At 48.2% G+C, this 14084-nt stretch overlaps 1 protein-coding gene across 6 annotated transcripts in view; it reads right to left on the reverse strand.

Annotated features, from left to right (window-relative positions):
- The window catches only part of ENOX2 (ecto-NOX disulfide-thiol exchanger 2), a 2107113-nt gene that overhangs the window by 1546863 nt on the left and 546166 nt on the right, over nt 1-14084 (reverse strand). For 5 of the 6 annotated variants that reach the window (XM_069613112.1, XM_069613109.1, XM_069613113.1 and 2 more), the window contains one exon: nt 12770-12820. The exons of the other annotated variant lie outside the window; for it this stretch is intronic. In XM_069613112.1, the coding sequence (XP_069469213.1) occupies nt 12770-12820 (51 nt within the window). The remainder of the gene's footprint in view (nt 1-12769; nt 12821-14084) is intronic. 6 annotated transcript variants of the gene reach the window in all.

Genomic DNA, 14084 nt, shown 5'->3' on the forward strand with positions numbered 1-14084 from the left:
CTGGCTTTTCTTGTCCCCTTAGATATCGGAGAGCGGTGTGGAAATGCAGAGTCTGCGATGGAGTGAGGAAAAGCTGCACTGGATGGTGAGTGCAGCGCGCCGCTGCGAGGTGCGTGACGATGCGCGTGCGATGACTCCTTCTTCAAGATCGACGGCGCGATGGATTAAGAATTCAGGTAAGGTTTCAAGTTTGAACCTCTTCTCCTTTCTTTTCGTTTCCAGGTGGTCCAGGACTGAAGCGGGCGTGGCTGAAGACTGGAAGAGGCTGGAGGCATGGTGAGCGTTACGCTGCTGAATGCAGAATAACGTGAAGCACGTGTGGCTGTCCGGGCGTGGTTTAAATAGCCTAGGAAGAAGTCCCAGGTAAGTATTCTTCCACAGCCCCCACCCGAGAAAAAAGTAGTCCCTTAGGTAAAATAGTCCCTCCTAGGCCCCATTTGGCTTGTGGCTTCGTGCAGCATGGTCTGCACCAGGTGAGTATGCAGCATGGTCTGCATTAGGTAAGTTTTCTGTAATGAGCCTGGCGCCCATGGCGCCAGGACTGACTTTATCCTTTGGAGCCTGGCGCCATAGGCGCCAGGACTGCACCCAAACACCCCCTAACTGGGGTTTTTGGGCATGCTTCAAATGGCATGATGCCTGCTTCCGGGGTTGCTGGGCATGGTCTGGCTTCCCGGGGGCAGGCATCATGACAGCCGGGCATTCCAATCATAAGCCAGCCGGTAAGGATGCGCACAAGGGACCTTAGGTTCACCCGAAGGACCAAACCCTACACCAGGGGCCGATGGCGTAGTTGTAGGGGTAGTACCTAAAATGGCCGCCGTGGTCGTGGGGGGAACGGGCGCCATTTTGTCCTCATCTGAGGGGAACTGCGGCACGTGAGGAAGTGAGGCAGGGGTCCCCGTCGATGGATCAGGGGGTCTTAATTTTAGCCTTAACATAAGGAACCTCGGCAGAGCCGGTACTATGAGGCCTGGAATGTTTCTGCGACATACCAACCGCCAACTGAGCCTTCGAAGGAAGAGCCTTGGCACTGCCGTTAAAAGAAGAAACTTTCTTCTTTGCCCCCTCAAAAGATCTGGTGTCACCACAAGAGCGGGAACGGTGTGCTGTCACCGATAGGGCCTTGCCCAGCCCCTCGGAACTGTTGGTAGCCTTAGCCTCTGTACGAGCGACCTCGGACCTAGGCCCGGTAGAAGCCTTATCGGCACGGGCCTCGAACATGCGTTCGGTAACCTCAAGCCCAGCCAAGACCTCGGGGCGTACCCCGGATTTGTTTTTGAGGGAAGCCGAAAGAACGGCCTCAGAGCAAACTCCGGTACCCCACGACTCAGTAGAACTGGGTCTACACACAGCCCCCACAGGAGGGGCCTCGGAGTGTACTCCGGTGATCACAGGCCCCTTACGGAGACCCTCAGAGAAAACTCCGGTAGAATTATTAGGCCCGACAGGCACCTCAGGGCGAACCCCGGTAACAGAGCGATCCACGCCCCTCCCAGCTTGAGAGGAACCCAGGAAAGTATCCCCCGGGCGGGGTGCTCTGAAAATCAAAGAACTTACCGGGCGTTTTTTCTTCTAGTCGATGAATGCCTGAAAATGCGAAGGAGGAGTCTGTCCGAACACCTCCTCCCACCGCTCCAACCGACGTTGAAGAGCCCGAACCGAAAGGGAGTCACAGTAAAACCGGAGTCCCAACAGTGTTCCGGACCCAAACATGGGGATCCGCCCTCGCGAAGCGACGGTGACACGATGAACAGTCTGGAAAATCGAGTTTAAAAGACAGACAGACCAGTAAACGAACGCTAGCGAGAGCCAGAGAGGGAAAAACGGGAAGAAAATCTTCCGAGGATGCAAGTGCATCCGGCCCCGATCGTGCAGAGAAAAGGACTGATGGGCGATGCGCGGGGCGGAGCCAAGGTGGGCGGGGTTACGTCACGTGCCGGGCCCCGCGCAGGAAAGAGAGGAGGGACAAATTTTTGAACAAAATTTGGATGCTTTTTCCAAAGTGCTGCGGTCCCGTCCCACAGGACGGAGAGATGTCCCATAAGTATGGAGGAAAGGGGACGGGACGTACCTATCCATTTAATAACCCTCACACCGAGTTTTGGTACTATCAGCACACACCTCTATGTACTGTGTGTTAGTATTTCTCCAATGTCGATGAGATAAAAGTCTAAACCTTTTGGTGACAAAAATATGAGGTGAGTTATTGTCTTTGGCAGCCTTACTACTGTTTATTGATGATCTACAAACTCAATGATCCTTGATCCTTTGAATTTATAACGTACAAAATGTTTTGGACAATAACTGAATTTTAGTAGGTACTACATTGGTGTACAGGTGGGTCTTCTCGATGTGGTTGACCCAGACGACAGACCATTAACATCAACCTGGGACTATTATGTGCCCCTAGCAGTACATAACAGGGCTACCGAGTGGCAAAATTTGGCTACGTTTGTTAGTCATACAGCTAGCATTGCCATCAGTAACAGTATCAGACTTGGTATATGTGGAGCCATTGGAGGTAGGTAATCATTTCTGAAATCTGTTGCATTATTCAGAGAAGGTGACCATGGCAGAAACCTTGAGAGCCATTTAAGGCATAGAGGATAAAGTGGGAAAGATTACTATAAAGGAGTGTTTCTTAGCTACAGAGTTCAACAAATGAGCAATGGGAGCCAGGGCCAAAAGCAGAAGGGCTTATTGGCCAGAATATTTTAGCATAATACCCCCACCCCCAACACTGATGGGTTGGAAGGTTGGAGGCACCGAGGGCAAAGTTAGCAAAGAATGTAGGTTCTGGATTGGCCAGTTGGCCATGAAGCAGAAGAGGATTTGGCTTAGACATCTGTACCCATGATATGAGTTTGAGCCTTAATATTGTTGAGGGTAAAATGTGGAAAGAACTTCTTGGTCTATCGATGGCAATCCCCAATGCAATTATCCGGCATGAGTTAAGCCTCATATCACTTAAAGCAAGATAACTTTGGAGGCAATCATCTTTGTTTAGGGAAATGAATGATCCACCTATTAACACTTTGTATGAATTGTTAAGTGAGGTTGTAAAATCTGGGTCAATGGTATCTATCAGAAAGTTCTGTGACAAAATGATTCTGTTATTGGGTACATTGGGTCTCTGTTTAGAGGATCTGGTCCAGCTTCCAGGGCTGGTTAAGAGGCTTCTACTCAAGGCTGATTGGGTACATATGGTAAATGGGGTGGACTCATATTCCACTTATAAGGAGTACGCAAGTTATGCTCCCGCTAGGGAATGTGTACCCCTTTATTTACAAAGATTCCCCTGTGACAGGGCCAGATCCACGTACATGCACTTTAGGCTCAATCAGATACCAACCTTAGAAAGGATACGGTATTGGTTGTACAATGATGCAGTACTCAAACTGGAACAAATGGATTTTACATGTCGTTTTTGTGGAAAAATCAGACTGCAAGAGACACATAAGCACTTTGTATTATCTTGTAAATGTTTTGAGCTTAAACGTGCAGTTTATCTGAAAGATAGATTCAATAAGGATCTCGAAATGTCTAGGCATCTGTTTTGGAGCCGTTGTATGTGGGGTGTAAACATTTCGTTAATTTTAGCTTTGAACCTATTACTCCAGGATATTACGGAGGAACTGGAAAAAATGAACTTATTATGCAAGGATTTTAAATATAAAAACCAAGGGTTGTGATAGATTTTAATGTAGGATGTATTGACATTGGGGAAGGGAATAGTTTACCTGTAACTCCATTTCTCCAGCATTGGTATCTTTCATGGATTCACATGCTTAGAATATTCCCAGTCGTTAGACTGGGACCCCTCGGTACACATATATAGCCTTTTCCAATAGGAAAACTTCCGACACTTTTGTGTCCTATCTACGTCCTTTTAGGACCCGCCTAGGCATGCTCCGTAGGCCGGCCCAGTATAAGAGGCCCGCCCCCGCGGCTCCCCTTCAGATTTCAGCCCCTCCAAAGTAGGAAGGGTTAAACTTATTAATCAAATACATTACATTCCGGGGAGGTTGGCGGGCGCATGTGAATCCATGAAAGATACCAATGCTGGAGAAATGGAGTTACAGGTAAGAAACTATTCCCTTCTCCAGCATTGGATCTTTCATGGATTCACATGCTTAGAATAGATTGTATAGCAGTAACACTCGAGACGGCGGTGAGAATGTAATGCAATATACCCTCACCATACTACACAATGCATATGTACAGTAGGAATAAGTTAACTCATAACCTTGCCCACATAAAGTATACTGTCATTAAAAAGGTAGACAACAGATTCTCCACACCGTGGAGCTTACCTTACTGAAACAGATGACGCAGGACAGCTCTTCCCATCTGCACCTCGTCCGCGTGCTGCCTGGCAAGGCAGTAGTGGCGGGTAAACGTGTGGGGCACTGACCATGCCGCAGCTTGGCATATGTCCGTCAGCGGAATTCCTGCCCATAAAGCTGTTGAGGACGACATCGATCTTGTAGAATGGGCTCCAGGATGTCCTTGTAGTGGCCTTCTGGCCTTAGAGTGACAAAACGCAATCGTCGATGAGACTCATCGAGCCAATCCTTGTTTAGAGATTGCTTTTCCTCTCGTCGACGGACCATATGCGACGAACAGTTGTCGAGTAGACCTGAGTTCCTGTGTACGATGTAGGTAAAATTTCAGAGCCCTCTTAACGTCCAGGGTATGAAGAGCTTTTTCTGCTGCCGATGATGGTGTGGCGAAGAAAGTAGGGAGAACAATGGACGAGTGTTTGTGATACACCGTCGGAACTTTTGGGACGAACATAGGATTAGTTGCCGGGACTACTTTGTCCTTAAAGAATCTTAGGTATGGCGGGTCTACGACCAGCGCTTGCAGTTCTGAGATTCTTCTAGCTGATGTGATAGCAATCAAGAATGCCAACTTCCACGAAATGAATTTTATGTCGGACGTGGCCATAGGCTGAAAAGGCGGTTTCATTAAGCCTACCAACACTGTGTTGAGACTCCAAGTCGGGGGGAAACGTTTTACCGGGGGAAAAGCTCGAAATAAACCCCTCATGAAGTGCTTTACAAGTCTGTCGCTAAATAGAGGAGACGACTGCCTCTTCCTTGTGAACCTCGAGATGGCCGCCAGGTGCACCTTTATCGATGTGAAGGATAATCCCCTCTCCGCCAAGATGAGCAGGTAAGGTAGACCTTGTTCCGGCGTCACCAACAACGGTTGTAGGCCCTGTTGTCCTCTACACCATTCACAGAACCTCCGCCACTTATAGGAGTAAGATTTGTTTGTAGAAGGGGCTCTAGCCGCCTGCAGAATTTTTTGACAATCCTCTGAAATGTCTAAAGCACCGAACTCCGAAAAGTCAGGAGCCAGGCTGTAAGGTTGAGACTGTCCGGGTCGTGATGCCACACCGTGCCTTTGTCCCGGGATAGAAGGTTCGGGACTTTCGGAAACGCTATGGGATGTTCCAGCGACAGGTGAAGCAGGTCGGAGAATCACGGTTGCCTTGGCCAGTATGGTGTCACTAGAATTACCCGGCAATTGTATCTGCGTATCCACTGTATTCTCCTCCGTATGAGGGGGAACGGGGGAAAAGCATAGAGAAACATGTCCGTCCATGGGAAGGAGAATGCCTGCCCCATGGAACCCTCTTGAGGCCATCTGCTTGCGAATTGCTCGCATTTCTTGCTTCTGCTGAGGGAGTCTGCTTGGCAATTCCTCACTCCTGGGAGGTGATGAGCCACAATGGAAATTTCGTGCTTTGATGCCCAATGCCATGTTTTCTGGGCTTCTATGGAAAGAGTTCTTGATCGCGTCCCTCCTTGTTTCCACAGATAAAACATGGCTGTGGTATTGTCGGTCAGTATTCGTACTCGCGAACCCTTGATGTGTGGTAGGAATGCCTTCAAGGCCCATCGTACTGCTCTGAGCTCTAACACGTTTATGTGTATGAGTGACTCCGTTGGAGACCAGCGACCTTGCGTTTGGAGAGCACCCATGTGAGCTCCCCATCCGGTTAGGGACGCATCCGTGACTATGGTTCGCTGAAACTCCGGCTCCTGTAGGGGTACACTGTTTTTCAGATTGTGGAAACTCTGCCACCACTGAAGGGTCCGAAGCAGCTTGTCGTCGTCGATGGTTATCCTGTCTGACCACAATCCTTGAGCCTGCGTCCATCGGTCCGCGAGGAATTCCTGGACTGGCCTCATGAATAGGCGACAGTTTTCCACCAGATGGATGCAGGATGCCATGGCCCTTAGGACCGAAACGTATTTTCTCACTGAGATCTTGGTGTTTCGCCGTAGTCGGCACGCTTGTTGATTGAGTCTTGAGGTTCTGTCGAGAGAAGGTTTCACTAGCCCTAACTGGGTCTCGAACTGTGCCCCCAGGAATACCAGCGTTCTCGATGGCCGCAGAGAGGATTTTTCGAAGTTTATGGCGAATCCCAGCTGTTGTAGAAGCTGCATGGTGGCTTGTAAACTTGTGTTGGTCGACGCTGGGGAGGATCCCCTTACCAGCCAGTCGTCGAGGTATGGGTATACATGGTGGCCTTGCTTCCTTAGCCAGGCCGCTACTGGAGCCAGGCATTTCGTGAACATTCTGGGGGAGGTCTTGAGCCCAAAAGGAAGAACCGTGAATTGGTAGTGAGTCCGCCCTATTACAAATCTTAGGAATTTCCTGTGTTTCCGACACATTGGAATATGGAAATACGCGTCCTGTAAATCCAGGGACGCTAGAAAATCTCTCTTGAACGGCGCGGATCACTTCCTGCAGAGTGAGCATCTTGAATGTTAGGCTCTTTAAAGACTTGTTGAGATCGCGTAAGTCTAAAATGGGACGCCATTTGCCGTTCGGCTTTTTTACGACAAAATATCTTGAGTAGACTCCTTGACCTCTCTGTGATGTTGGAACTAATTCTTATCACGCCCTTTGCTAACATGAGTGTTACCTCTTGTTGCAGTATCTTCAGATGGGAATGAGCGGTGAACGCAGGTGGAAATTGCGGAGGCCTGCGTTTGAATTGTAGAGAGTGTCCGTTTCTTATAGTATCCAGCACCCATTGATCCGTCGTTATTCGTTCACATTCGTCGACAAATGCTGAAACTCTTCGCCCCAGAACGGTGTGTTGTATGTCACTGCTGATCTTTATTTTGCTTGTCTCTCGACGACGATGGATATGATGGTCTTTTTCTGGAAGTCTGGAAGTTCCGGCGACGGTTTGCCGTTTGGGAGGCACGTCTGTATCCCTGGGAGGGGTAAGCCAATCTGCCAAAGGATCTGTCTCCAGACGCAGAGAATCTTGAATTACCTGAAGCCCCTCTAAAGGGACGAAAAGACTTGTAGCTTCTGCCACTCTGGAGGGCACCCAATGAACGTGCCGTGTCCGAGTCCTCTTTCATTCCCTTTAGGGCTTCGTCCACCTTCTCACCGAAAAGAAGGTCTCCCTCAAAGGGCATATCCAAAACTTTGTATTGTACTTCTGGCCTGAAGTAGGTACACTTAAGCCATGATTGTCGACGTAATACGACCCCATTATTGACTTGCTTGAAGCCAGACTCAGCGAGGTCCACCGCAATGTTTATTGCGTGATTTGAGGCTTCCTCACCCTCTCGGACAAGTAACATCGCTGCCTTCCTATGCTCTTCCGGAAGATGATCAAGCAACAGAGCTAGCCTGTGCCACATCTCCCTATCGTATCTGGCTACAATTGCCAGAGAGTTTGTGGCCGTTACTGTGGTCGCTCCCACGGATAGCACTTTTTTGCCAAAGGCATCTTGGCGTCTCGCTTCGTTCTCAGGCGGAGTCGTGCACTTGTGCTGGGCCTTCGCCTTCCTCGCCGCTGCCGCCGACACCAATTGTCTGGCGTTGGTTGGGAGGATAAACACTTGGGGGTAGACTCTGTAGCCTTAAACTTTTTTTCTAGGCGTCCTTTCACTGCGGCTCTGAAAACGGGTGACGCATTGTCTGCAACCCCCCCTTCCACACATGGTCTAGTATTGGTATCGAGAACACCGACCTCCTTCTCTTACCCATGTGGTCGAACAAAAAACAGTCCTTTTTCTGTTCTTCCTGGGACAAACCAAATTCTTTGCATGCCCTCTCCATCATAGAATGGAATGACGCAATGTCGTCCGGAGGGGACGGGTGAACTCCGCCTCTGACTCCCAGGTTGGATCCCTGGAGGGGGATGATGAGATATCCGACATGGCTCCCCTGTCAGACTCTGAATCTGGCAGCTCACCTTCCTCTTGTGCCAGTGCTGAGATTGGCGTGCGTAGGTGCGTCGGTTGACGGGATGGGCTCGTCGACGGGTGACTGTGGCAGGTTTGTCTGAGGTAGTCTCTGGTCCAATGACTGTAACAAAGACTGAAGCGTGGACAGAATTTCCAACGACAAAACAGATTGAGGATTGAGAAGAGGGGCAGATACCGGTATAACGGATCCCCTTGTCGACGACTTGTCAGCCACTCGTAGCCCTAGGTCTGCTGGGCCAGCTATTCTCTCGTTCTCGTCCTCCGAGGACAGCAACACAGCCTGTTCTTGTAGTAAAGCATCTGGGGGGATTGGATCAAAAATTTCAGGCCTCCAGGCCTCCTATAGGACCCCCGTTGACGAGACCATCGTCGACGCCGTTGTCGGCGGGACGGTGGATGCCACCTACGGAAGTGGCAGGGTGGAGGCCGATTACTGGACCGCCGTCGACGACGGTGACTTAGCAGGTGGTTTTGGCGCTCCCGCCTTTTCCACACTTGGCTTGCTTTTACTCGACTCTCGACTCGTGGTCGATCTATGATGATCGCCCGAGGAGGATTTCCTTTCCTTTTCATGCTTTTTTGATGAAGAGGATTTGTTTGACGAGGAGTCTCTAGTTGAGTGACTTCCAGACGACTCTTTTTCCGTCGGTCGAGATTTCTTCGCCGGTGGTTCCGACGAGGTAGCGCGGGTGATGTTCGACGACTGTGTGGAGCCTACCTCCGAAGGGGGGTATGCACCCGCTCCATCATTCAGCCATGCCACCAGTCGTCGACTCCGGTCTTTGAGGGTTTTTTGAGAAAACCCTTTGCATATGTCGCAGTTATCCGCCGAATGATGAGGGTGGAGGCAATATATACAATCCATATGTCCGTCCCCCTCGTAAACTTTTTTCAAGTCGCACGTCGGCCATGGACGGAACAGCGCTTTTCCTGACACGGAGGACATTTTCTTTACTCAAATTCCAATAATGCAACCTTGTACAAAACAGTAAGACAACGCGAGGAGATCCCACTACTTTGGAGACGGTTGAAATCTGAAGGGGAGCAGCGGGGGCGGGCCTCTTATATTGGGACGGCCTACGGAGCATGCGTAGGCGGGTCCTAAAAGGACGTAGATAGGACACAAAAGTGTCAGAAGTTTTCCTATTGGAAAAGGCTATATATGTGTACCGAGGGGTCCCAGTCTGACGACGGGGAATATTCTAAGCATGTGAATCCATGAAAGATCCAATGCTGGAGAATTAAGGATTTATTTATACATAGGTTGTTGATTTTTTTTTTGTATTTGTATAATGTATTGTGTTTTTAACGGACTGCATATTTTTTTGTAATATGTTGTATAAGGTTTCTTGTAAACTAACAATGCAACAATAAAACATTTTAAAAAAAAGATTATTTCAGGATGTTAAGGATTTGTCATTTCCTTTGTAACTTCCTCTTTTCTTTGATCATAGCTTCATCAGGGGCTGACCTCGGAGGTGTACAAGAGGGGGAGAGCAGGGCTTGGAGGTTGGGCATAGGTGACCGCTCATTTTGCCAGTTACGTAATCAGATTCCACTGCCAAGTGTGTTCCACATTGCGAAGACCTTTGCAGCATGATCAGCAATGGCCTTTAAGTGCATATTTTGGCATGATGCACTGATATCTGTTCTGCTCCAGACCCAAATACCAGAAACTGTGAATGTAAATCATAGAATATTATATGCTGTTTGTAATCCTTGTAACTCCAAAAGCTTTCGGAGTAACTGTGATGCTAGAAATACATCGGGGGGACAGGGCCTCTGAATCTTTGTCCTTTATTGCTTATCATGTATGTTCTGTCTTGTTTTCCGTGCAGGAGTTCACGTGGGGCTCCTTGTGTTGTGGCTCTTCCTGTTTTTGGTTTGGTGAACAGACCCTTGGGATACCCTTATGGCACCTATGGGTGGGAGTACGACCCTGTACTCCTAGTGTATGTTTTTGGGCACCTGTGTTTGGCCCACAGAGCAGGGTATGGGCTGGTGGCAGCTCTGTGCTGAATTGACAGGTGCCCTGCGCATCCCCCATTTTGGGATGCCCAGACCCTGTCATTGGAATCAGTGGATTTCTGATAGGAAACAAGATGGCCTCTGTGGCCTCTTGCTTTCTATCGCCTGTTACCTTACTTTTCCCAAAGTCCCGGGAAGCCCCGACTGTCCCTTCCCCTTGACTGGCTTTTGGGTGCAAGTTCCATATATGGTGTTGTGGGGAAGTCCAGGCCAGACTGGCTGGAGCCTTCCCAATGACTATGTTGTGGGTACGCCCGTGGGGTGGGAACTGGGTGAATGGAGTGTGTGATGAATCCGCATTTCATGTTATGGGTGTCTAGTATCTGGTGTTTGACACAATGACTGAGACAGCCCTGCCCGAAACTGGTATGAATGCAGTGTGGAGTGCTGAATGGTAGAGTGCTTGTCCGAATCCACATTCTGTGTTGCGAGTGTCTGGGTGGAGAAGAATGGCCTGAATGCACAGTGTGCCCGATTGGCTGCCTGACTGCCCTTCTGAGTGATTGGTTGCCCGAGTGTGACCCAGCAGAGTGAATGGGAGATCAACAGTATATCTGGGAGCCTCTCACTGTTAGAAATCATTCAGAAGCTGAAGTTGATACTTGATGCTTACTCTCGAAGCCGAGACGTAAGAAGGTGAACCACTTTTCCCTTCCTTGCAATCTGAAAGCTGCTGTGCCTTCAAGAACTGATCCAAGAGGACCTGGCTAGGAGACCTCCCCCCGGGTTACGAGGGACCATCGTGCAGCAGCTGATCTTTGCCAAAGCTCCCTGGTAGACAGACCTACGAAAGGCTGCCAACCAGAGAAGGGGACCGCCGAGGAGAACAAAGAGAAGCACTGGACAGCCATCCACCGTCGACGACCGTTGTCGCTGACCGTAGCTGCCATGCTCCCTTTGCATAAGAACATTTGAACCAAAGACTCCCCAAAGACCTCTTGGTCCTGCCGGAGAAAGTCAAAGCTGTCGATGACCGAGGAGAATCCGCCAGTGGGTTTCCCGCCACCCAAAGACCTCAGAGATGCTGACGAAGCTACTGAAGCCAGCCGTGGTCACGTCCCGTTCGCCGACGCCAGACGCTGATGACCCGACACCCTTGCTGGGCCAAAGTTCTTCACAGACTCTTTGCAGCAACGAACCATCGTCGTTGAGGTGCACCGCACGCCTCCCCTGTTGCAGGACGTTTTCGACCAATCGTCGACGAGCACCACAAGGACCAAGGCTGCTTCCACAACGACAACATTCACCTTTCCTTCCTCTCAGAAGTTCGACGACCCGTGGATCCTGCCTGAAAGGGAGTGCATTCAAGAAGGGCCTGTCGATTCCCAGACGAAGAACTCTCCAACACAAGGTACATTTGGGTTGCAGAACTATAGAAGAGAAGACTTTAATAGACAATATATGGACTAGGCTTGTAGAGCATCTTCATTTACAGGTTGTCCAGGTGGGGGGATCTTCATACAGAACTGTGCCTAGTGGTAGGGGCCCATCATTCTGCCAATTGTCTAACCAACTTGTTTTACTCCTGAGTCTACTGTTGGTTCACTGGATTTATTGATTTGCGTGACATTTAAACTGTGTCTAGTTAATGCACTTTAAAAGGAATCAAAGTAATTGTGGTACCACGTAGAACTGTGTATATAATTGCCATTGTAGATTAACGGAGCACAAAGTGAGTTATCGTGATATTGTACATAACCTTGAACATTATATAAAGACTGTTTTAACTAATACAGTGTGTGGACATTCCTTTGTAGGTGCTTGGGGACTACACTGTACTTTAGAACCAGCCTGCATCACCTCCTGCGAAGCTAGGCCTTGATTGCTCGTCCATTGCTACCAACAATAGAGAATGTTGGCTGGGGTCCTCTGCCATATAGAGAGCAGGAGTACAGACACCCCGCTCCGGTCCATTAGACTAACTATTTACAAAATACATTGATAACCAGAAATAAAAATACTATATGGCATTAGAGTTAAGGGACAGGGGAGGTTTCATTTATTTTCCGGGGACAGAACTTCCAGTGACAAGGCCCTGTTACAAAATCATGCAGAAGTCACAGCAATACCCCCTTGTTGCAGTTTAAAAATTTCAGAATCCGGTCTTCATCTCATTCTATTTCAAGAAATGAGGCAGCTGCGGAAGGAAAATGTTAATTAGATAAAAGCAGATTTAACACGACACAGAATTACAGAAGAAAACAAAGTTAAAATAAATTCCCACTGTAATATAAAGGAACAAGCAATAAATCGTACAAACATAACATCCGGCTGCTACACTTTACTGGCGAGACGGACAGCCGATATATAATTTTCCAAAACAAATAACTGGATACAGCTTTAAGCTTAGTGTAGGCTACACCTATTCTTTGCTTTTCGCTAGGGTACACACGCGCACACACTATAAATTGAAATTCTCTGAATTGGTGGGTGCGCACACACAGCCACACACAATACATTTAACAAATAATTGTTGATGTGTTGCTTACCCGTTTCTACACTATCATGAACAATGGAGTCTGGCAAAGAATACACAAACTCTGCATAATATAATGAATGGCTGTGTTTGAAAAATGGACACACACACACACACACACACACACACACACACACACACACACACACACACACACACACACACACACACACACACACACACACACACACACACACACACACACACACACACACACACACACACACACACACACACACACACACACACACACACACACACACACACACACACACACACACACACACACACACACACACACACACACACACACACACACACACACACACACACACACACACACACACACACACACACCCCACCCACCCACCCCCCCCCCCCCCCCCACTATCTTTCAACCCTGAATCGCCCATGCTTAATTAAATTTCGCACTAGTATCTGATTTAGCCCACTAAGAGACAGGTTGTCTGATAAAGTGATCAACAAAAGATATTTCCTGGCCGGGATACAAAATTGAAGTAATATTTTGCCTAAGCACCAACCATCAACAAACACATCAGAACCATTTTTTAAAAAAATGGAAAGGGATTTACTGAACCCTATGTAAAAAGCGGAACTTAAAAGAAACATTTCAGTATGATAATCGTCGAAGGCAACACCTTCCCGTATATCGGCACTGTGGTATGGTGGATCTCAGGGAAACCAAAGTGAAATACTAGTGAACCGTTTTGTGATTTCTTTTTTTAATATATAGGAATTGGGGGGTTGGGTAAACATATGAAGTTGCAAGCTACTAGCCAGGCATTAAAATAGTCACTCACTCCCTCCCTCCCTCATTTATCCATGTAGACACAGTATGTGGTTAACTGAGGGCCAAGAGTCAGTGGACAAGAGTCTGTGACCACCAGCCAACAGCTAAGGCAATTATGAACCCTGACAGGAATATGTTGCTGTATGCCAACGGTTAACAAGTAGAAGTACATAATGAAAGGGGTGGTTACAAGCCCATTTATGCGAAATGTCCCAGGCTGAAACAAGCACAATTAAAGCCAGACAAGGGATGGGTACAGATCAGACTAAGAATATAGAAAAAGTTTTAAAAAAACACTAACAACCAAATCAAACCACTCAGGAGAAATATGATGGCCCTCTCACTAAGGTGGAAGATCCCCTGTAAGAAGAGACCCCAAATTCAAAACTCGATCGTGGGGGAACTAATGGAAAACCTTACAGATCAGTGGAATAGCTTGACATCATGTCATCATCAGAAAGAAATGTATGTTTTTGTGAAGGCCTTATTATGAGCAAGGTGGTAATAGAAGAAACGT

The sequence above is a fragment of the Ambystoma mexicanum genome, chromosome 5p, assembly GCF_040938575.1.
Source record: "Ambystoma mexicanum isolate Mex_15411 chromosome 5p, UKY_AmexF1_1, whole genome shotgun sequence".
NCBI lineage: Eukaryota > Metazoa > Chordata > Amphibia > Caudata > Ambystomatidae > Ambystoma > Ambystoma mexicanum.